The following is a 26,010-nucleotide window of genomic DNA, read 5'->3' on the forward strand; positions in this document are numbered from 1 at the left end:
CAGAGTCCAGGCCCCAGATGGTGTGATCAGCCCCTGTCAAGGGAATCTTATACATTATTTTTATATCTAACTCTGTGGATAAGCACAGTAAACTTGTTGTTTTCCGTCATTCCTACAAACTTTGCTTTACCGAGTCACTGGGGGCAAACGCGCTCTAAAAGTTCCCTTTTTTTTTTCATCATTAATAATGACAGAAACACAGGTCTTTCTGCCTGTCCACCAACCAATGGCTTCCTGTACCAAGCGTCAACCAATGGTGACTGGTATCTCCACGTGGGGGGTGGGGGGGGGGGCTTGAAAGTGGACTATCCCAGGCGGCCAATGCTGATTCTATGCCCACCATAGTGAGTCACAGGATATACAAAATTGATTTTCAAGTGAAGTATTTAGTGACACTTTATATTATCGTGGCCTATGACAGTACCACTGTGAAGTCCATCTACACATCAGTACAGTTTTTCCAAACTCTGACTGACCTGGATCTTTTACCGACAAGTCGCTGCTAAACCCTAGCAGCGGTACTGCCGGTGTAAGGAAAACACGACATCATGTTAATTTGTAAGTGCTTCTGTGAGTTCTTAATAACCGGCAACATCACTCCGAGTTTCCCATGTACTTTAACCAGATGGACTTCTCTTGCCCACGACCAACTCCTTCTGCTGGTGAGGTTTTATAGACCCAGACAAAAAAGACAATTAGGTGACAATAGTCAGGTGATGTTAAAGATATTAATAACAGTGACAATTAGCACATGTAGATTTTTACATATCCTAAAATGATATTGTGCACCACTTCAATCCTGTAAAAATAAAAAAGCCAGGTTACGTCATTTCCTATCAGCGTCAGACATTTACTGCCTAATGTGTGAAATGTGTAAGCTGTCCTGCTTAGTGCTACACAGAAACAAAGAACCAAGCACGGACTACATTACAGTGATAAAGTGAAACAATTGTTTAACTGAGAAGTCATAATCTGTTCACATCTACTATACAGACAACTATCGCGCCCTTTTTGTTTTTTGATGATACAACAAGATGCAAAAGCAGAGTAATAGGGGGGGATTGCAAGGGGCCTTTCTGGAGGTGGGGGCTTCGCCCCGACCTGACCCTAATTTACCTAATCTGAACAGCGATGCCAAACAGGACTGGCGTGCCCAGCTTGGTTAAGAATCCAGTGCTGATTTTTAGTTGCACCTTTTGTAGATGTTGGGTAAATGAACCCACATTTGACCTGATCTACACTGGCAACCCAAAGGCCAAACACTTAATTTCCTACATTCTGGGGATGTTCTATTTCAACTTGTTCGAACATGTTTGCTGGAAATATCTTTATGTAAGGGAAACATCATTACAATCCCCTAGAAAACATAAGGGAATATACGCCATAATGTTTCTCTCCTCTATATTGCTTCAACTATTTTATTCTTCGCTTTGTGGATTGATTTTTCTAATTATAGGTGTGCCAGCAGACAATTAATATACAGAAAACTATGGGGATCGAATACAAGAACACAAACGCCTCACAATCCGCAGCATGTCCACCAACCAGAGCATCAATTATTGGAAGCACAATGAAATAAGGGCAACTTCATGATTTCGGGGTTTACAATGCTTTAGTCTGGTTTCGCGTTTTGCCCGTTACATTTTTTAAAATATAAAAATAAAAATATCTGGCCGTCCACTTTCTGATCCCCCCTCACTAATAGGTTCACATTGCCCATGAAAACTAACGCCAAAGTTTCAACAGATTGCCGGCCTATCAGCTGGCTTTGATGTTTCCCTTTAATAATCCACAAACTTTTCAAGTCCTCCTGTTGTGTAGCAAAAAGGCTAATGAGACAGTGTGCAGCTAGTGGCAGCTTCTATGACTGTCATTGTTTGAGACACAGTAAGTTCTCAAACACGATGTTCTGTCTTAAACATAAACATCAACAAAATCAGTAATCAACAGCCATATTTGTAGTTGCCTTACAAAATCCAAGAGTGACAGACAGCCGACCGACCCCCCCCCCTCATCCCCAGATCTGCATTCATCTACAATATGGCATTTCTAAAAGCAAATCCGTTGTGGCAGTGGGGAACTTAATCACTTAATCACCAGGTTTCAACTGTGTTTCTCTCTCATGGAAAGATCCCCTTTACAAGTGTCAGTAACACGACACTGGCCAGTACCCCTAATGTTACTGTCAAGGAACAGACAAAACTACTGCTGATGCTCAATTTTCAACTTTGGCTATTCAGTATTCAAAGCCACCCCAGGTGTATTATATAACTTCGAGACTTATTGGTACTTCTTCTTCTTAGAACCACATGTGCTATAATTACAGAAAGGCTAAACCTCTTAGATCGATCGATATATAGTTAGATCGTAGATAGAATTATAGATAGATGTAGATAGATAGATAGATGGAATGTTATTGATTGCCCACTAAAAATTGATAAATTGCCCGGTGTTCCGACACCAGCAGCAAATCAATCCACAAAGCACAGAGATATACATAATAATGAAATACCTAGGAAAAATCTACTACTACATACACATGCACTATATGAATCAGTAAAAAACAAATATTTGAATATGTACAAGGATGGGGAAACAAAAATGACAACTCTTAATAATATTCTAAAATGTTTAAAATGTATGCTACCTGTAAATGTAACTAAACCAAATGTGCAGGTTGCATTAGTGTCAGTCGTAGTGTGTGCCCGAAACGTTCTTATCACCCACCCAGTGATGACAATGTAAAAAAAGTGTTTATTGCAAAGGGGTAGGAATGATTTTCTTCGTAGCAACATTTTTCTCTCACCATTATATCTGAATGAGGTGCCGGTTTCTTCATATACAAACTTAACTTGAGTTCGATTTTAATGTAGCTAGCTCAGCCTTGTATCACTAATGTCATCAAGGGCTTACAAAGAACGGGACTGTCATTCTCTAAAAACCTCTAATTACAGCTATAACGAGTCTTGGGGATCATACTCAAGATGGCAATGAGTGAATGACCTAGTTTCTCATACAGGTTACTGTATGGAAGGAGGGGCTGAGGGAGTAGCTCTCAGCAAGAAGGGCATTAAGTTTATGAAATACTGCTTTAAAGTCCTGTCTAAATCAGTTTCCTTTTTTCTTTTTGATGTTGAGGGTTCTGCCAAAATTATAGATGAGAATATCAATTGAAAAATGGACAGTTAACTGCCAATAATTTACTTATTGGCTGCTTTGTCAGTTATTTGTGTATTTATTCGCTCCTGTGTAGACCGATTGTTTATCATCTTTGAGAATAATACTCATAGAAACTAACTACATACATATTTTTTAAAACAGGGCCTAAATTGTTAAAAGTTGTTGGGTCTATATTCCACTGCACTTCCTGTATGAAATACCTGTTTTTGGGCCACATCTGTCATTTATATTTAGTGGTTAATTTTATCCAAAATTAGCTGCACATTTGGATCTATAGTGGGCACATCTAGGGTTCCTGAAGGAATGGTTAGACCAGGAGTCCCAGTCTCGTCAGGGGAACTCATCATCTCTAACCGCTGATGGGATCTCACTTGTACAACATTCTTACTTCAATATATCTATCACACAATCAGACGAAACACAGACATCTCCGCAGGAAAACTCTGCAGCCCGAAGGTCCTGAACACCCCACTGTGCTTTCACTTTTCCAACCTCCTATACTGTTAGTAGATCGTGTGTGACCAAAGGTACATACCAAGCGGCGTGTGCCATCATGTGTCAGGTTTCAGTCTGGTGGTTACTGTGGAGCAGGTTCAACACTACCAGGCTCATCAGAGATCCGCTGTCCTCTGTTTGTGATCTTGAGGTTCCTATAAAACGAATAACGTTGTGAAATGAAAACCATTTAGGTTTCACACTGTGGGAAACCGGAAGCCGCAGATCTGAGAAGATTGTTCCTGCAATCTCCACCCCACTATTATAAATCATTATCCCCCGTACAACAATTAAGCACGGTCCGACCTAATCTGAGAATTCAAACTAGACCTTCATGAAAACCTTCCCAGTGCTTTAGGGGAAGCAGTCAGCCGGGCTCTACTTTAGTTCCTGGCATCTTTGTAGTCTCGCAGAGCTGCTGCTATCACCGTGTGTCTATTGTATTTGTGTGGTCCACTTTGTAGAACGGCCTTTAGGTAGTAGACTGGATTCCATACTGCCATCACCACATTTAGCATTTAGCATTTAGTTTGTAAACCTGATTTGGCTGATTAGTTTATGAGGAATCTTATGTCATCCCGTACTTAAGAGGAGGAGACACTTTTTATGTTAATTGTATCTCTATAAATATGCAAAAACTTTTGATTGAACCCTCCCCCGACCTGAATGGTGCAGAGGCCACACTGAGTCTACAGCTATGTGTACACGCTCAACTGGCTAAAAAAGTCAGAAACGGGGCAAGTTTTAGAGCCTTTGTGCCTCTAACCAGACCACGATGCAATTAAATGTCAAACAACATTAACAATTAATATGTCTGTACACATGAACGGTCCCTTACGTACATCCAGAATAACCTTTTAAACGTCAGACTTGTTTTAAAAAAGTCGATTTAAGAATGAAAGTGAGACAGATGAAATCAGATAAAGCGGTTGTTAATTCTCTCCCATAATCTTTGCTGTTGTCATATTCTTCATAGTGCATATGTTTTTAAAAAAAGTGTCTAAACTCCGTTACTCATGCTACTGAGTTACTGTTCACCTTATTTCACAAAAGCTAACGAGCCAGGTCACTACCCTCCTACACCCTGTTTTCTTTATTAAAACTAAACCTAAAGTGTAAGAGCCCCATTTGAAACAACATGTGAATTTTATGTTTTGTATGAATATTATTATACATTATTGTGTCCATTTAAAATTCTCCCCTTGTTATTACCTGGTGTTGGTGTGTGTAGGTCCTCCATGTTTCCCAGGTAAGTAGGCATTATGATGCACTCTCAGGTGTTGTAATCGTTTCCTTCCTAGCCTGACATAGGCTGATTGAAAAGGCACTCTAACCTGCAAATGTTCGCACGCAAAAAAAAGTTCATGTAACTACTACATCCCCTTGTTCTTTACAACTCCTTTTCATATGGTTTGAATGTGACGGTTGCCATAGCCGGCTCTACAGTTAAGTTTCTTTAGTGACATAACACTGTATATTTTTGCAGCTTGTGGAGATAACAAAATCAGTCCAATGCTTAAGCAAAAAAATTCCTGAGTTTCTTAGGAATCTTATAGAGTGATATATAGGGCTTGACTGACCGTTTATGCACTCGTATGAGCTAATATATATTCCACCTGCCGTTACGAAGCAGCTCCAGCACCACTATCATACATGTAGCCACATTCTCAACAGAACATCCAGCTGAATCTAGTTGCATAGACTGGATGAAGCGAGATCTTTCAGAAAATATCGAACAAATTGACTAGAGTGTACAATCACCAGACCAGGCCTCCCCTAGACTTAAAAGACCAAGACAATCCTATGGGAATCTGGATAGACATCTGGGGTGTGCCACTAGGGTCAAACTTGGGGACTAATATGCTATGGGTGCTTGAGAGACAAATAACAGATGGTTAGGACGGAGGCGGCTACTATGTTCGAAAGAATATAATTGAAATGGTAGAACACAAACCAGGTACACTCGAGCTTGACAACCACCCGGATGAAGAAATAACTCTCAAAAGAATTGTGGTGCAAAGTATCATAAGGCTAACGAAGAGATAAACACTGGACTCGGGACCTACTCTTGGATGGAAACGTGGCGAAAAACGTTGATAAGTCTAACTCGGTAAACAGAACTACAAATAGATGGCCAACGAGTGAACACGTCTGATCGGTAAGTAATAAATGCGAAATGCGAGTACTGGTATACAGTGAGCGTATTCCAAGTGAAGAGGTAGAGATGAGTCCTGATAAGTGGGGTGATACAGTTAGCTTCCTCTGTGAGAGGAGATAACTCAAACGTGGACTAAGAAAGGACAAGGGAGGAGACATCGACGGTCAAGGGGGAGATCATCGGACGCAGGGACGCCCCTACCACATACAAGTCGCAGCGAGGTGGGGGAGGCAAGGTGAGGTGGTGGACGCGTGAGAGTCGAACGGGTCTCGTGAGAATCCGATTCCCTGCTGGCGTTGAGGGTGAGCAGGACCGTGTGTGGTTCTGGGACCGGGTGACTACAAGGTGTTTCCTCCAGTACCGGGGTCGTTTGATCCACGTGGCGTATATTAAAGCTGGCTATGAGTGTATGGGAGGTGCAGGGGGTGGGGGGTCTTGGTTCACAATATAAGGGAGTTGACTCTCCAAAAAAATTGGTATTCACTGTAAAAAATCCTTAATGATAGGGAGGATGTTGTTGCCAGAGGTTACAGAGGAATTGGGAATTGATGGCCTGTGTGGCAGTGTTCTAGCACTGGTGTTACTTATCATTTTAAGCTTCTAGGACCAGTACTAATCTATTAGTCCTTTACACCGAAAGCCTGAATAAAACATATACCATCGATGCCTGTGAGGCGACGAACCTTCAGGGCAGCCTGGCCGGGGGGGGGGGGCGGGGGGGCCATGAACACGGACAGATTGCAAATCGAAACTATGTAGCCCCCTATAACTTAACTATGGTGGGCAGCACGTGCTAAACCAGAAATAAAAACAACACATATTACACAACCGACTAAACGAAAGGGGGGGGGAGCCGTTTATTCGTCTGCGCTCTTTCAAGCCAGTTCTCTTTTTTTTGGGCTGCAAACGGGGATTTTACTGCCAAACCGAGTTGCGCGTGGGGAGCTTCGGGTCCCGGGGTCAGGGGGTATAAGGGTAGGGGGTATTTTATTGTTCCTGGCTTACACAATAGCATTCAAAAATAATGTATTACTGAGCTCGCTGCTGGTACGGATAATGTTCCAGGGCCGGTGCCATCACAACTGATACAAGCAAAACATGCCACGAAGACAATTAATGGGTATAAAATCAGCAAGGACGATAGCACAATAAAAGGCAAACCAAACGGGAGGAGGCCGTATTTTAGTCGACGATATACAATCTATTATTAATTTAAAATTATTAGAATGTGACGTAGTGGTTCATTGCACACCAAGCACCAATCTCTGTGCTAATACTGGTACGAAGTGGGGATACACTACAGGACAGGAATTTAAAGTCCTAACGCAACGTTCGCACCTCGTATAGGAGGCGGGTGCCAAACGAACCAAAGGCAGGCATATTTCATGATCGTTTAGCTACCGAGCGCGGGAAATGTTCAACAATCCACTCAACGTAGGGGGATATAAGGCGTTGAACCTACACGCTTATACTGGTGCTGCTAGAAACCAACCCACTGTGACCGGTTGGGTCGTAAGTTGTGCGGGGTAATAAGGCTTGGTGGGGTACTTCTGCTTTGTTTGGGGCCTGTATACTATACGAGGCAACTGCATAGGAGGTACTCTGACGAAGGAGCAAGTCCCTTTATACAAACAAACCATGTAAGCTGCCCTTATATTCCCTTCTGGCTTCTGCTCCACCTAACGAGTGCAATGAGTTGCAAAGTTTAACAACCAGAAGTGCTGTGCAGCATGACAGAGAGTCCACAACCTGTATGGCACACATAAACAAAACATGTGAAAAATCTTGACTGAGTTACAGTTACAACTTTGGGCAAGCTTAAGCATCTACCTGTCTCTGGGTCATAGAAGTACGACTGTTAGCCACCACAAAGTTACCTACTGGCTGGCAACCGTTGCAAGTAAATGTTATTGATGCCGCAGCAGGGAGCGGCATATCATTAAAAACAGATTCAAAACGCTTTATAAATCATGAGGTCTGAGGTGGGCCGAGGGAGAAAGAGGGAAAGCAAAGGGGCCAGGAGTAGAGAGACCAATGAGCATGATGGTGGACTTCAGTAACAGTTGAGGCTACAGGGAGGGGGGAGAGTCGGGGGCGGGGGGGGGGGTGTACGCGCGATGAGGTGGAAGGGGCAGAGCCAGAGTTTTGGGTAGAGGCGATGGGGCTAAGGGAGGGGGTAGGGGTCGGGTGTGGGAGGGTGGCAGGGGGAGGAGGGGAGTGGAGAGGCCGGGGCCGTGGGGCGTCTGGAGGGTGGGGGCTCGGGGGGGGGGGGGGGTGGCTCTGCGGGGGGTTGGCGGGGGTCTTTATGGGCTGGTTGGTGTGTTTGGGGTGTGGAGGGGCACAGAGAAGACAGACTGATAGCAATTATGGCTTTGAAGCTTAGAAACCCCAGAATCGAAAATGGTGTTGCCAACACTCGTAGAATCAACAACTATTATAGCTACGGTATAGGGCGAACAGCCCAACAGGCATCTTCTGGAAAGTCTTCAGTTGTATAGCCCTAAAACGAGCACGGTGTGCAACTGCAGAATCACTTATATGGCTAACAGAATCCCTCTGCCTCCTCTGTCTTTATCAACAACGATGCACTATTGTATACAGGGGATGCTAACAGAGCACTCTCCAAGCTGCTGATTGCAAACGACGTCCCACCAGGGGGGGCACTTTGTATAAAAGGCTAACAGGACATCGCACTAGGCGGGGTGAGCTGACTTAATTCAAACTACACTTTGCTAGAGGCTAACAAGCACTAATGGCTAACCTATCACAGCTGACCCTCAGTCACAGACCCTTCACGTTGTATAGTCTCACAACATAGCACCATCCTAACACTTCAACGTTTCGACTTGTAGAGGGCTATAAAAGGCACAAAACATGCTAGAGAAAAGGTAAATCAGAACTCACTTTGTAGAGGTTAAAGACAAGCACTGCTTACAAAAAACTGCAAACGGAAGTCCCCGTAAATTGGATCAAAATAACATGTGCCACAAAGTAGATTCCTGAAACCACCTTATAAACGACGTGGGTGATGACTAATTAGACCACGCGGCAACAGAGCCCAAATTAGCTCCATCGCGTATTCACAATATACACGGCGAGTACAGAAAAACAGCGGCTAACCACCTGGGGAGACGCCACACACTCACTTTGAAATTTAAAATGAAAGAAGCACTAATATAAGCAGTTATAAGTTTAAAATCATTTTATTTATAGGGGTTAGTTAGAGTTTTTTTTTGTTGCCCTTTTGCTAATGTTAAACGACCGGAAGGGGCATACAAACGAGGACATGTGGTGGGGTTTAACAGATTTATGCCATGAACAATGTAGAGACGACTAGGGCAAGAAGAGAGAAAATGAAATACTTTTCTGACTACTGACACGTCGCCAAAAATCAGATGTTGTTTACTTTAACGTTTAAAAAATTTTGAAAAATAAACGAAAAAGAAAAAGGGCGAACTCATCCACCAGATCAAACAAAAAGTAAAAAACATAGAGCAACACACGTAAGAAAAGAAAAAATAACTAAAAAAAAAAACAAAAAACTGATAAAAAAACAAAACAGAACAAACGTATGGGAATTCAGAAGAGCGGGTTATAATTCCGGGCTATCTTGCTAAGTAAATAAACAAACAATATCGATCAGGAAGCCTCCAGAGACATGTCCCTGAAACGACCGGGCCGTGCGAGGGAAAAAAAACGGGGGGCCAGAAGGGATACGGCGGCGGGCACGTCTCACCCCACACCCCCCCTCCTCCGGTTTTTGGCCTGTTTAGGTGGTATCACCACCACCCTGGATCTTTTCTTTTCTTTTTTTTTTTCTTCTTGGTGGCCCCAGTCGAGTTTAACATATACACCACCAAAATCGGGCATAACAGGAACGGGCGAAGGCTGGTTTGGTTTAGAAGTAGTCATCTAATATCATCCTACTAGTCTTTAGATTTCATCACAGTCAATTGGAGAAAGCCACCCCTAACTTGAATGTCTTTAATGTGTTTGCTGTTGAATAAAAATAAAATACATTTAAATTTAAAATAGTATCATTCAAGAGTTTTTTTGTTTAAAAGCCTGATAGCTGAGCCGCATCAGATGGATAAATCAAAGAGCCGCCTGGCTGGCTGCCCGCGGGCCGGCTGGGATCCGGAGGCGCTTAGGGGGGCAACGGCAGCAGGGGCTGTATACGGAGCCACAGGTTTGCCGACGCCCCTTTTATAAAGGCTAACGGATCACGTGTTTACCCTGCCGACAAATAACTGTTAACGTGCAGACTGCACCATCCACCATTGTATGAGAAGGCAACAGAGCACTGCTCAGTTTACGTACGGGTGCAGAGACGTCACAGAGGCGTTGGTATAGGATAATAGCTAACAAGAAAGCACAGTGCTAAAACATGCTTGCCACAAGTCAACACATATTGTATAGGCAACAAGAGCCGTGTTCCTACTGCAGACAAACCACCAAATGGTAATAACAGGTCTATAAACCACTTTGTTATCAAAGGTCGTAACAGAGCACCTGTTAACTGCAAAGACCACCTCATGCTTGTCTAGTCTAATGACGTTCCATAGCCCTGTTTTTTAAAGCCGTGCAAGACAACCCGACACACATAAAGTTCCGCTTGTAGAGGAGGGTATAGGCTACAAGCGCACGCTATCCTGGGGGGGAGTGCGCTGCCAAAGTCACTTTGTATCGGCTCACATAGCCTGCTACCTGCTGCCTCAACTTTGTTCTAAGGCCTACAGAGCACTGCTAACTGCTGCCTCCCTTGTAATATGCTAGAGAGCACTGCTAACTGGAGCAGCCTCCGTTATTGTTTGTGCAGTCTGATCAATTAGGTCAGTATTTGGTAAATTCATGTCCTCCAGTTTTTTCCTCGGCTCCTCTGATTACAGAGTTTCTGTGACAGAAAGCTTTTCTGTTGCAATGTAACTGAACCTCTGCTAACCATCCAGATATTTAGCTCAGTTGGCCATGCTGCCAAATTGAAAGGTTTGAAGCATGGGGGAATGTTTGTGTTTACCTGGTGTTGGAATTTAAATGTTATATGTGCTTAAACATTGTGTGTGTTGGCATTATACTTTAAACCAAAGTAAAGGCATCATTTCAGCATAATGAAGACATGTTGTCATGCATTAAGGTTTGTGTCATAGGTATATAGTTTGTTGTTTTGTTATGTTTAAGATGTTTTGCAATCTTCTGTTTTATGATATAAGATAATTCTGGTATATTTTTTTATATCCAGCTCTCCTAAATGTTGTAGAACGCAGAATTGATTGTTATGGGATGCGTCCTGAGTCTAGTTTCAGTCCCTTTTACCCCCCACTGATCTTTTCCTGAAATGAGTGTCAAAAACCCTCAGTCACATTCCATTGAAAGATACGATGGCACACACACACACCACCACTGTGGGCCCAGAGACCCCACCCGTGTGAATAAGACCATGGGTCCAGGAGCAGAGAGTCAACAAATTTGGGGTAGAGGCCGTGTTTGGTTGACTCTGTATTTTGTATCTAGATATCCTATGTTCAAATTGGATTCACACATCCACATCTGAGATTTTGATACTAGTGACGAACCCGGATAATGGAGCGGAGTTAGTCCAACACCTGCCTCACATTTCTCGGTGTGAGGAAGAGGTTGTTTAGGGCCAGGGCATAGGGGAAAATTCTGGTGCAAGAGAACACTCCTGTCATGCCAGAACCCAGCCATGCAAGCAAGCATCAGAACCGTGTTCAGAAGCTTCTCAGTTCTCAGAGTCCTGGCAGAGCTGGGAGACAGAAGAAATACACTGGGAGAAAGCTAAGACAACGAGAGAGTTGCCCAAGCAAGGGTACATCCTGACTATTTTTTTGTTGTCGTATGTATTCTGCTGACAGCTGTGAGTTGAGCAGCTTGCTGTTGTACTAGTTAAAATTATATGCTGGTTATGGTTTTTTGTTCAATTGCTTTAAGGTTTGGACTGAAATATTTGCTTTAAGATATTTTAACTGACAAACAGTATATTAGTTTGTCGACAAAATATACTATAGCATTAATAATAGCGCTGTACATGTACCGATACAGAATTATGCTTAGCTTTAACCTATTCTAACTAGTTATGAGTAGTTTGCAGGCCGTAGTCGCAGTCTCCCCCTTACACCTGCAATTAGGCTGTTGCATTGGATGAACCATCTGGGGCCACACTGCGGTGAAAGGGCCACTGCTGTGAAAGGGCATGAACGTCTTTTCAGAGTCTGGTTGGTCCCCCTCTCCGTGCAGTCTGATCTGATCCATTCTTTATAATGAGTAACTGGAGATAATTTTTTCTTACTGCATTTTCAGTTGTGTTGCCGTATATATTTACGATATTTATGCCTCAAGCTCAAATACAATCTAACTATTTAATACATTGTCTGTAAGTTTTAAAACTACATTCCGAGATGGTGAAGACAGGAATCTGCCAGATGAGAATCTTAATGAGGGCAACACAAACATGTTAATTTACAGTCTGCGTCTATGGAATTAGATCCCTAAATACGAATTAAACACTTAAATACAGTGTTGTACAAATAATGACCAACTTACCTTCAAATACCTATTGTAATATGATTCAGTTGAGATTATAAACATGTAAACCCTCTGTATGGACATGTCTAAGGTTGCAGGGTTTAGGTGTTAACCCACCATTTCTGCTCCAGGTAACACCGCGCATGTTTGCATCGGCCAACCAGACGTCCACACACTAGGCCTGATCTTCTTCCGGCATTTTTAGCTGGGGGAACAAATTTTTTAAATTTTCACTTTCACCTGTTTCCCCAAAAATTTAAACTTTGGGTTCTTTTTAAATTTTTTAAACCCCCTTTACCTTAACCATTGCCCCAGTACTACTTGTTAAAATGGTTTTTTTTTTCTGCTCCCTTTAAATTTTCCTGGTAGTGAAATCAATTATAAAAGAAAAAACTACGGGTAATTAAAAAAAAACCATAAACAAAATTAAATTGTTTGTTACCCCCATATGCCCAAGAAACCCAAATATAAATAGTTCCCTTTTTAAAAAAAAGGGTTTATATTTAAAAAATTTTAAATTTGATATTCTTAGTTTTTTTTTAAAAGAAAACCCCTAAATACATTTATATAGGTTAAAAATTTTAAAACACAGGTTTCCCAAACCCAATATAAATAGCTCATTTTAAAAAAAATAATTTTCAAAATTAAAAATTAAAATTGGATATTTTTATGTTTTTTTTTTTCAAAGAATAAAATTTTTTTTTCAAAGGCTTTTGGGTGTTTAAAAATGGTTTTTGGAAAAAAGTAATTTAAAAACTTTAAAGTTCTGATCAATTAAAGTGAAAGGGCCCAAAAGGGATTTTCCAAAAATGAAGCTTATTATATACCCCCTTTATACATTTTTCCCGGGTAAAAGCCCCCACCAGGGGCAGTTTCACACACTGTAATACCCCCTCTGCCCCAGGGCACACACACTTTGTTTTGAAAATAAACCCGTTTGGGCCCTTTTTTTTTTTCAAAAAAAGGGGGCCCCCGGGCTATCGCAGGCTGTTTTCTATTGTTTCCCATGCTTTTTCCTCTGGGGACCGGGTTGGGGCCCCCCAGGGGAAAAAACTGGCCCCCCTGGGGTGAGTCATATGTCGTCAGGACCCCCCCCGGATAAAAAAAACCGGGGCCACACCACCCCACACACACACAACACACCCCCACACCACACACACCCCACACACACCCCAACACAAAACCCCAACACCCACACACACCACCACACACACACACACACACACACCCACACACACACACACACACCACACCCCAACACAAACCAAAACACACACCACACCCCCACACACACACCCAAAAAACCCACCCCACACACCCCAAACCCCAACACACACAACAACACACACACACACACCACCCCCAACACACACAACACACCCCCAACATTTCTCAGGGGCCTTATAACAAACAAAAACTGCCCTTTATAAATTTAAAAAAGACGTAGTTTGTTTTTTGAACAAATTTTTTTTAACATGAAAACCAAAATTTATGTCTAATTTAAGGTAGTGCCATGGAAACCCCTGTTATCCACACACCCCCCCCAGGTAAACACGCCCAACTGCATAGGGGCCTAAGAGCATACCTAACTCATAAATGCGCGGGGTTGGGTAAACACCGGGAAATTTGCCCCGGCCTTTGGGCGGGGCCGCCCCTTGAAGTTCTAGAGGAAGGGGGGTTTTCTGGGGCTGACAGTCGGGCTGAACAATATTGTTTTTTTAAACCCACTCGCAATGGGGCGCTTTGCCCCAATAGCCCCACGCGGGAAACTTTCGATTTTTATGTTACCCTTTTTTTTGCTGCTTATGAAAAGTGAACTTCCCCCGTCTCCTTTTAGATGATTATTACCGTTTTCCCCCTTCCCTTTAAAAGTACCATGGGGGGAAAGTATGTGTGTGTAAACGTTGCCCCAACGGGGTTTTGGGTTATGGGAATTTAACTTTTTCCCGTGGTAAAAAGACCGTGGGCACAGCTGCTGCTGACAGTGATTCAGCCAGGACCGGGAAACTCCCCTGACTATTTAAAGTCTGTGTCTGATCTAAGTCATTTCCATTGTTTTAAACTGTTTTTAAAAACACAGAGTGGGGGCAAAATCCCGCGTGACGTGCAGGTCTGATCAATTTTCAAACAAAGGGCCCGGGCCCCCCGCCAGCGTATTTTAAACTAATTTCCCCCCCAAATAAATTCAAAAGGTCCCGTTAGTCACAGCGCTTATTTTCCTTTGGGTTTTTTGAAAAGTAATAAAGTTTCAACAAAAAGGGGTTAAATTAAAAAAACTTTTTTTATTTCTTGTAGATGCACTCCCCTACAAAATCACAGCAGATATCGAGAATGATTATTATTTCCAAATAGAAATATTTATGTCATTTTAAAAAAAATTACTTTTTCTATATCGCAGGGGAAAAAATATCGCAATGTCAGATTTTTCCAATATTGTGCAGGCCTAGCTGACAGTGGGCTTAAACAGGCAGCACACACGCACACACACGCACGTGCACGCGCACGTGAAAAGAGAGCTGATCCGAGAATCCCAGTGGGAGAAATTGAGGCTACACTGTCAGAGAAAATGTGCACCACTGTACCTTTTGTTTCCCTAGACTCAGGGCCTTAGTGACAGAATATACCACAACACACCTTTTTTTTTTTTTTTTTTTTATTTAAACAGAAGGCCCTTACATTTCAGTTAACTTAACACCATTCTGACTACTGTGGGGCACATTATTCTTATCAAAGGCCACAGAACAGAAGCTGGACACAGTAATAGGAAGAACTGTATAGTCTAATGCAATCCAATACAGTGAGCCAGCAATAAAACACTACTTTTATAAAGCTTATAATTTTCCATTTCTGTTCACACTTTGTCAGAGAGCTGTGGATTCAACTTTTTGAGGCTGTTGTTTTCCCACAAGTTTTGCATCTTGTGATGGGATCACAACAGCCACAAAGCCAAATCGGGCTAGGGATGTAAAGTGGGAAGGCCAATGGCTTTTCCCTATTTCCTGCCCCCCCTACTTCCGACTTCCTTCATAGTTGAACTCAACTACACACCTGTAAAGTGTCGAGACTGCATTGCACACACGCACGCTTTGTTTACGTGGTACATAGAATCCTCATCTTCAGGATTGTTACCTAAGAATATCTGTCCCCTGTGCTGTTTTAAATCTGAACAACAATGAACAAGAGAGAAGGAAGGAGGAGGACAGGAGATGGCAACACGTCTCAACAGACCAGCGGGAGTTAACTAGAGGTCAAATATACCACAGTGACATAACTGACAAACAATACAGACAAATGAATGATTCATGCATGAATGGTGTGAGCAGAGAGGGATAAACTTACCATTGGCTTTCCCTATGCCATAAATAAAAATGAATAGGGAGTTTAAACCATCCTGCACTTCCTACTAAAAGAATCCCCACTGCAGGGACTTAATAAATTAAGCAGACACAAATGTATAGTATGCATGCATGTATTGTAAGTCATCAGTTTAGTTACTTACTTCAGCAGGTTCTCAGCTCCAGCCCTCATCCTCATCTGTTTGATGATCTGCTGGTTCACACTGGCCCGTTTATTCTGAAGTTTGCTTCGTCCAGTCTGGGCGAACGGGTTACAACCCTGGGACACGGAGATGCAAGAACAAACACGTAAGCAGAAGATAATATTTTTTGTAAGTAGATGGAAACTGCTGCATGGGCATCAAGAAAAATGTGCATACTGCAAAAGGTAGGATGATTTCCTCATTGATGTTTTTTACACTGCAATTCACAAAATAGAACTTCAATTTCCTTCAAGTCATTCAAACCTAAGTATGTATAGCAGTCAGTCACAAGTTTTTCCTTTCCATAAAATTTTGTTGCCGTACAATTGTGAACAGTGGTTATACAATCTACTGAACCAGTGTCTTTGTTCATGTTCAGAGCATTCAGAAAAGGATTTTGTTTACATTTGAATACATCTTGCTAAATATAATATGTCAGCTGAGTCAGGGCCAAAACTGTCCAGGTTCACAGGTGTTATTAAACCTTTCACCCACATACATCTACTCACTACTACAGAGGTGACAATATGTTATTATTTGATCAATATGCCAACCTACTAGACATCAGTTGGTCTAAATATTACTTTTTTTGTACACTAATTTGATTAGTGTAACAATAAAAATGAGCCTAAGTTGGGTGTGGAAGAAGCTACACCTTGTGATACTGTACCCAACACAAACACATGCTCTCACTCTTTATGTTTACATGTAGCTTAATGGCCTGTATGGAGCTGTACTGCGTGTCCTTGTCCCTATCACAACCACCAGCGTCCCAGCCTTAAGTCAACAGGCTGTCCCTTACACCAGTACAGATAAACTGGCCTGAAACATTCATACTGACTGACTCAGAGCACAACAGAGGTGTGGCTTGACTATACTACGGATGGCAAAAAACAGCATGATGCACAGAAACCAGTCAGCTTAGTAAAAAACCAGTTGGTTTACAGTCCTCAACTTGGGACACTTTTACATTGTATTTATGTATCTGACTGTCTGAGGTCAGCAACAAAACCAGCTTCAGTTTCTACATGCACAAAATAAATATTTATGTAACCATGAATTGGTTGGGTATCGTTTGGATTTTTATGATTCCTACGTCGGACCGGTAGCCTGGATGCCAGCCGAACTCAGCCCGCCCACAACATTCCAGGTCGGGAAGTTCTCTGAGTAAGACCACGTCAGGCTACCGAACCGGTACTTTTAAAACAATAAAACTTTAAAACTGAAAAATGACATCAAAGAAAGGGATCTAAGTCGCCTAACACACGACTAAATATAGTTTAACAATTAATAACAGTAACACTATTAACAAGTTAAAACTAAAAAAAATTTGAGTTGGTATGCTAGCCAGAGCCCAGAGGAAAAATACGGCATTTTAAAATCAGCCTACGTTTACAGCAGCTAGCCGACGGTAGACCACAGAGAAACGGTGATGATTTTACATCTGTTTCAGAGCGACAGAGGGAAGATATTTCAGTTGATATATTAAGTTGAACCGAAATAAAGAAGTGGAATTTACATTCTAATCCAGTCTAATTCCTACCAATTGTGTAAGAGCCAGTTCCATAGTGGAACCGGGTTTTGGTACCCGACCCTAACCATGAATGACACCAAAACAACACAGTGTAATTACATGTTCATTTCTATGATTTCTTTTTTGGGCATTTTAGGCCTTTATTTGGATAGGACAGCTTAGACTTGAAAGGGGAGAGAGAGGGGGAAGGATATGCAGGACAGGGCTGCAGGGCGGCCGCTGCATCGAGGAGTAAACCTCTATATATGGGCGCCCGCTCCCCCAGGTGAGCTAAACCAGGCGCCCAAATGTCAAGGTGATCTGAAACACATCAGCAACAGGAAGAATGCATTGACTTTTAAAGGATGTCAAAGTCAGGGATCACTATTAGAGAAAAGACTGCTGAGACAGGTAGTCTATGAACACAACAGCAATGAGCGCTCTGCACCAAAGATAGAATCTAAGAATGTATAGATTTGCAAAATTAGGGATGTATAAAAAACAAAAAATCTAATTTTCATATTTTCAAATAAGCCTCGGTGTGAGTGTTTTGCTGTCACATCTTTTACATTTACTGAATCATGTGTCTGATGCTCTGATCCACAGAGACTTCCTGTAAAATGGGTAAGCCACAACAGTAAGTACAAATTTCCATAACTCAGGTCAAATGGTTGCAACAAAGGTCACATCTAACTTAACATTTTTTCTACAACCATTCCACTGTAGTCACTTGGGTGTTCCTGTACACAGACTTGGGTGACCTGAGAGTGTAATGATTTACCAAATGCTGATGTCGCAGCAGCTATTCTTAGAATGACAGCAGGGCGAGGATGTTAGCGTATGACTGGAGGGGCGTAGTCTTTCTGCATCATTACATCAAAACTGAGATAGATGTTGTTAAAGCACAAAGGAGTGGCTAGTGGTTGATAGTAACTATAGCAGTGTTTCCATATTTAATACAAAGCATGCAATGAAACTTCTACCCATGCATTCCAAAGTGATGATCCGGATCCTGTGTGGCAACACTGCTCTGATCAGCTATCAGTGACCAATACACCATGTCAGTTACCGATAGTCCATAAAATTGGCGATTTAATACCACACCTCCTGGCACGCTAAGTTAGAGACATTAAGACTTTTGTGTTTTGGATTGTCTTAGGCATTGTTGACTGTCACTTTACAACGCAGACCTTTTGGATGAAAACTGGATCAACTGGAAATGACACATGGGACTGACCCCTAGCTCTGGCTTTGCTACTGCCTTGCCTAACCCACTGAACTACACAGGGAATGGAACCCCTCCTACCCACTGGCTTACTCAAGAAGTACAGCCTTTTTCTACAAGCGTACAACATACTTCATTGCAGAAGAACAAAGAAAGTCCTGTTCGTTATCATTTCCATCAAACAGCCAATCATTCTGCTGTTGTATAATCGAGGCTTCATAAAAGGACATGTAGAGCAATGGTTCATGGGATAATTGGCTACAGCCACCAACCATTTTGGCAGCATAACCAACTCTTAATTGCTTGTTCACCATTAAATACCCAGAATGTCCTGCTCAAAAGGGAATGTACTTCATTTAATCCAAAGAAAGACATCTCTATATTTAGTGAAATAATGTAAAAGACAATATTTGATCACAGCAACTTTTTCTTTTTTTAAATACAAACCCTGCTAAGGGATCCTAGAGTGTCTCCAGGTCGAGAAAGCTTGTCTGGTTTTTGAACGAGGACACATGTTGTCAATTTGTGTCTGTGGTCTGGCTGAAGGACGGCCTGAGGCCAGATGCTACGTCAATGCTCTCGTTGGCCGTGGAGGATAAGGAGATTGTTCTGCCATCTTTCCATCCTGCAGCCGTCGAATCGGACCTCAGCCAGCTGGAGGTGAAACAGTGGACGGGTGGGAGGGCAGCCCTGAACCACAAGAGCTCCCTGAAGCATCAGCAGAACCCAGTGAGGCCTTGTAAATCATTAAACCCATTTTCACCCAAAAGAACGAGGGGCACAGAACATGGAAGCAAAGGTTGTCTTGGCTCCGCATGGTTAAAATTTGACCAAAAACTTTCCAAATTGCAAATCTCTTTAACATCACAAAATGAGAATGCAGAACTCATTGATGTGTGGTTTCCACGAATGTGCAAGGCTTTTTATACTAAGTGGTTTCCACGAATGTGCAAGCCTTTTCATACTGAGAAAGGTTTCTGCAATAAAAGCAGAGACTCCTGGGTGTTCAACACTAAGAAATACAGAGGACAAAGGAAAAGAAGTGAGAACGATGGAGAAAGGCTCTACAATGTGTGTTCCAGCCATAAAGGAAAAAGTTTGGGATTGAGGTATTAGGCTCTACGGTCTCCCATCATGTCCTGTGGCGCTGCCAGAACTTGGCTCCCACTGACCTTTTTATAGACACAGGAAGTGCAGCACTGAGCCTAAATCCAGACAGCGTTCAGAGGGGGATTCGGGGGATTGGAAGACACAAAGGCCCTGTTCAGATGCCCATCTAAACAAGCTCGTCTATAAAAACACCCCGGTTGAGGACACTAGTAAAAATGTGGATGAATGAGACATTGACCACAGCATGGCAGACAGGGAACTCATGAAAAACACATTAGATAATCTCTCAACCACTGCCAGGCGCTTTTCTCATAGCCTCAATCTAAACTGTGACTGTGAAGAACTTTAATGATTAATAATGAATGAGCACATCATTTTATTTACAAGATGGAAAGGTGCCAACTTCAACACAAACAGCAGCAGTGTAAAAACTACCCTAATCTGATCTATTAATTTAGATAACCTGGTACTCTAAATATTTTAGCTGATGCCGTTATCCAATGTGTGTAGCTGTAAGATACAGTTAATCAACACGTCTGCCCGAATTATCTAAGGGCAGGAGGCTAATCTGACCTAAAATTACCAGAGTATCAACAAAGCTTTTGAGGAATTCCTTATCCATTACACTTCCTGTTACATGTCCATCACCATCACACCTCTGTCAACCAGCAGGAAACTAATGATGTTAATTATGGGATTTTTGGTCTCTGACCTTTCAGTCTCCCTCACTATCAGTAACTGCATGAGATAAAGTTATTATGAGAGTCTCTCTCTCTCACACACACGACACAAAACACACAACACACACACACACACACACACACACACCACAACCACACACACACGAAGCTGACAGCGCTGTGGTTTCTGCTTCTGTTGGTGACACATCAGGTGCAGCAGTAATTGTGCTAAATGTCAGACTGAAACCACGCTATTTTAAAAAATAAAAAGGAAAAATTCAAAGAGTGTATTACTTTAAGTGTTATCCATGTGGTGCTTTGTATATACATTTGAACTATGGGCTGAGTGGTCGCCCCATAACCACAAGGTTGGCGGTTTGTCGCTGAACCCCAAGTTGCTCCCCGGATGCCATTAGCTAGCTGACCACTGCTCCTACTACTACGAATGGGTTAAACTGCAGAACTAAAATGTCAATACAATGTACTCTGTATGTGAAAATTAAGACCAAAGTTTTTGCCTTTTTATTTAATGTAAGAGCCCAGCTACATAGCACATGTTAAACATATATTTATAACGCCAGTTAACGTACGTTAGCTATAGCTTAAAAGTTGAACATGGGTACCGTTAGGCTAACTTCTACATGGAGGTTAGCCTACCATACATAACGCTAGGTAAACGACCTAAAGACAAGTAACGTTAACCTAGTTAACATGGCGAAGAGGGCTCCGTTAAATGCCTTCTGGTAAACGGCCGATGAATTAGGAAAATGTAAATGCTCCAGTCAAGCGGCAACTAAACAGTAAGCTAAAGTCCTTATTTGCCCATTTTGAACTATTGAAATGTGCGCTGGCACGTCCCTGTCCGTTAACATGACGCAGGCGGATTCATGTTGTTACCGAAGTGAAGAAGCAAAACTCACTTTTCTGAAATAAGTGCCGTCTCCTCCGCTGTCTTTGATGCCGTTTGGTAACAGAGCGTCCGTCATCCTGAAGGCTCAGACCCGGAATCTCTCAGAGGAAAAACGAGTGAAATAAAGATCGATTTAAACCAGACCGCTGCTGTTCAACAGGTGGGTATCCTCTCTCTTCCAACGACGTGTCTGTCTGTCTGTGTGTCTGTCTGTCTCCCTCACCCGGGGACATTCCCAGCTCCAACCAGAAACTCCGCCCAAACGGAAACAAGGAAGCCTGGGTGATGCGTTCACTACCAAGGGAACTCACCGGACTGCACCTGTTTGATTCAAGTTATGAACACTAACATTATAGTAGCCTACGTAAGACTTTACGACAAGCTGCCACCTAGAAAATATTGCTCACCGATACCAATTTCATAAACATAATACTAGCTTTAGTTATTGTCTGGTTAACAAGCTGCACCTGCACCGGATGGTGCGCCGGCTAGCCCTACTGGTAAATCACTGCTAAAATAGAAAATACTAGTTTTATAAAAAGCTATATTTACATTTTATAACTGGCAAAATCTTCATTTTGAAAGTGAACAACACAAGTGGGACAGAAATCCATATTGAAATACTGATACTGAGATAAAACCCTAGTTTTAGGATACAGAATAATAATTAGTTTATCTAAAGCTATATAAAAAAAAAATGAAAATAATTAAATCTAAAAGACCAACACTTCTGTGTCAAAGTATTTTACAGTAGGCATATTAGGGCTGTAGGTTAAAGGGCTGTAACAAATTATATAATTAAAAAGTAAATATAGTGAAAAAACACTGAGAAGTGCACCGCCAGGAGTAGTTTAACACAGCACTCATTTGTGGCATTTATACATTTTTGTATTAGTAAATGGCAGATATGTGCCAGTTACACAAACTTATACAAAAGGCTGCTTCATTTAAAAAAACAAGACAACTCCTGGTTTAGCATCAATCATGTTTCTCCAGCTTCCTGTACTGCAATATATAAGACATCCAAAACAACATATTGGCCTATACTGCATACTGTGACTTGACTTTAAATTCAACAGGCGGTTGAACTGGTGTGAACAAACAAAAGGTTGCTCTTTACATATCACATCAATGATTCTCCCATGGATGATCACGACGGGTACAGTAATAATGCCTTGGTGGGGGGGGGGCCCTGGTAGCTCACCTGGTTGGGCATGAGCCCCATATACTAAGACTCTGTCCAGTTCTGAAGTCCTTGCACTGGCTTCCTGTGCCTCAAAGAACTAATTTCAAAATTCAAAGTCCATTTAACTATGACCCCCCCAGACCTCTCAGGTGTCTGGGACAGGTCTACTTTCTGTCCCCAGAGTCTGAACTAAACAGGGGGAAGCAGCGTTCAGTTTCTCTGCTCCACATATCTGGAACAAACTCCCAGAGAACTGCAGGTCCGCTGCTACTCTCAGCTCTTTTAAATCAAGGCTGAAGACCTTTGTTTTTGATGTTGCCTTTCTTTAAATTATTTAAATGATGACTCATTTCTTATACTGAAGTTGATTTTTGTTGAAACTGTATAACCATCAGCAAGGGGAAGATCAAAACTAAATGACTTGATTAGACAGTGATCTGTTATACATTCAGTTGCTGAAAAATATTGAGTGAACTATTTAACCGTGCCTTTGGGATGTTCGTACTTTTTGGAGAGGGTTGTGGCCATTCTGGGGCAATTTCTGAAGAGGAAACATATATATTTCTGACAATTTCTCCAACATATCCTGTGCATTTTATGGTAAATTCTCCAACAAATACAGTTGGAGCTGTTCTGGATTTTGCAAAGTTTGCCATGAGTAAACTAAGCCTTATAGTGACGACTATATTGTAGTATGAAGAGAAGTCCTTCCACTCTTGGTTATGGGAACCAGAGGATAAAGTCCCATGATCCTGCGGGGCCCGTGGAGGGTGGATGAGAAGGTAAAGACATGTGGTTCTGCTTGCATAGAGCGACCTCATTGGTCAACAAAGTTTGGGTTTCCACTAGATGGTTATTGCGCTCTGATAACGTGTGTGGTGTGTGTGTGTGTGGGGGGGGGGGGGGGCGGCTTATACACTGTCCCATACTAGCAGCCTAAAATCAGCTATTTTATCTGCTTTTATATGTTTAACTGTTTTAACTGCTCTTCAATGTTTAATTTCTTATACTGCAATGTATATTTTATTTTTTATATTTTCTGTTGACTGTTTTTAACTGCTCTTTAATGTTTCATTTATTGTACTGCACTGTCACGTACTGTCCAGATAAACTGTACAGATAAAGCTGCCTTGCCTTGCCTTGCTGCAGCGGGCCAGGTTTGAGTCCAACCCGCGGCCCTTTGCTGCATGTCCCCCCCCCCCCCCCTTTCCTGTCTTCAGCTATCCCCAACGCTGTAGCGGGCTATTGGTAACATATGAAAACTAGATCTAGGCAATCCATTGGGAGGCTACCACCATTATGCTAGATTGTTAAGGAAAGAGGTTAAATAACTCGCTATGTTATGCTACATTTTGGAGAGGGAAAAACTGGCATTGGCCATTTTCCATGGGGTCCCTAGACCTCTCACATCAAGATACCTGAATGAAAAGGGCCGTTATGGGGACCCATGAGTCTCCCCTTCAAAGACATGCCCACTTTATGCCAAATTAATCCGGTTTGGGTAATAACATAACATCATGAATTTTTATATTAATATTATTACTTCTCTCTACTATCTTTTATCTTCCCTTGAACATCCCCTGTCTCGTACCCCTCTAAAAAAGGGGTGCGGAATGCTACAAGGTTAAATACCTGTTTGTAGAAGAGGTGGTTATGTGACGAGAGGCTTATTGATAAGAACTAAGCAGAGGTGAACCCAGGGGGACGAGGGGGGTGCTGCGTCTGTTAACCTCGGCTCTCTTTGTCTGGGACATTTCTGCATCTGAAAGCCAGACAATAGTAGAATTTAAGACCTTTTTTATTCCTAGTATTTGTGTAGCTGTGTTTGCATTTGACTTATGCTGAATATTAGAACACATTAAACAACGCGTAAATGTTTTCTGTCCTCTGTGGCTTTTTCACTTGAGCTTGTCAAGAACGTATTTAGGCGGTTTTACAAGTTCACATTAGCTCATACGAGTTTGTCCATATACCACAGAGTAAGTCAGTGCAGCACCATGTCAGCACAAAACCCCTGAGGTGAATGGGAACGAGGGTTTTAGAGGTCACTAAACACATTCACATATTCCTGTGCAAAGGACACTATGTTTTCCCAGAAGGATTGGAAGGTTAGGATTGGAGATAAAAGTTCAAGTTGTAACTGACCATTCACTCTATTCAGGTGTTAAACTTTCCCACAATGCTTAGCTGGAATGATGTCACCACCTGTAACGACCAGTCAAGCTGGTTATGTTAGTGACCATCTTACAAAGCCCAGTGGACTAAGACAAAGTGGGTCAGAACAAGCGAGGATAGAAAGTTGGTATCAGTCAAAACTGAGTGGTAGTCAGCACATTACCAACGGTTTTGTTCATGGTCAGTAAAAACACCATCAACACAAGATTTACTTGTCATGTTTGAGGAATGAAATTGACATGATGGTTTGAAAAAATAGTGTAAATGTATACATGAGGGAAGTAATCACTGGTATTATACTTCTAACGCCATTACAGAGGTCTGGACTTTGGTTACACTAAAACACTGCAAAGAGTGCCGGAGCTTCTGTAGGCCTGTCTGTGATTAGGAAAATATGCAGCAACAGAAAGAGTAATGGCTAATTATGCTGTGAAGTAGCTCTGAAACACTACTATATATACTATAATAATGGATCGACAGAAAATTGATTGTGAACATTTTTAATAATTGACTCACCATTCAAGTAATCAGGGGAAAAACAAAACATTAGCCGGTTCCCTTCTGAAACGTGAGGATTGGTGAAATTGTTGTTGTTGTAGTTAACACCAGTGACCACTAGGTGGGGGTAGAGGTTAAGGTTTAAGCATTGACATTAAAATATTTATTCTATACTTTGAATCACTTGGTCTGCTTTCATCCTTAAGTTTTCTGTTTGTCTTCTTTAAATAAAATAAAAAAAGATTCCAATACTGTAACCATGTATGTATTTGTTGTCATCGCTGTACTCCCATTCCCATTTCCACAGTTTAAGAAGTCCAAGCTCTTTTTAAAATATGAGTTTTTAAGAGTGAGTTTCCATCCATCCATCCATCTTCGTCCTCTTATCCGGTATCGGGTTGCGGGGGCAGCAGCTCCATCAGGGGCCCCAAAACTTCTCTTTCCTTAGCCACATCAACCAGCTCAGACTGGGGGGGTCCCAAGGCGTTCCCAGGCCAGGTTGGAGATATAATCCCTCCACCTAGTCCTGGGTCTTCCCCGAGGCCTCCTCCCAGCTGCACGTGCCTGGAACACCTCCCTAGGGAGGCCCCCAGGAGGCATCCTCACCAGATGCCCAGAGTGAGAGTTTCCTTGAGAGCTAAATGTGTTTTTTGCAAGTTTGTTTTTTACATTCTTAGCTTAGTAAGTAATGACTTACTATATATAAGGAATTATAAAACCATTTATAATTACTGTAGTTGGCGTCCTCCGCACCTCTCTTTAAAAAGGCCCTTTTCACGTCAGACACCTTGACTCACTG

The 26,010-nt window shown here is 42.1% G+C and overlaps 1 protein-coding gene across 1 annotated transcript in view; it reads right to left on the bottom strand.

The window, feature by feature from the left end:
• The window catches only part of rhpn2 (rhophilin, Rho GTPase binding protein 2), a 41,102-nt gene extending 19,475 nt beyond the window's left edge, over positions 1–21,627 (bottom strand). Inside the window, 2 exon segments of the mRNA XM_032521688.1 lie at positions 15,876–15,991; positions 21,363–21,627. Coding sequence (XP_032377579.1) covers positions 15,876–15,991; positions 21,363–21,428 — 182 coding nt within the window. The 5' untranslated portion in view covers positions 21,429–21,627.
• Between the last annotated feature and the right edge of the window lie 4,383 nt (positions 21,628–26,010).

This window comes from Etheostoma spectabile, chromosome 1 (genome assembly GCF_008692095.1).
Source record: "Etheostoma spectabile isolate EspeVRDwgs_2016 chromosome 1, UIUC_Espe_1.0, whole genome shotgun sequence".
In the NCBI taxonomy this organism is placed as follows: Eukaryota; Metazoa; Chordata; class Actinopteri; order Perciformes; family Percidae; genus Etheostoma; species Etheostoma spectabile.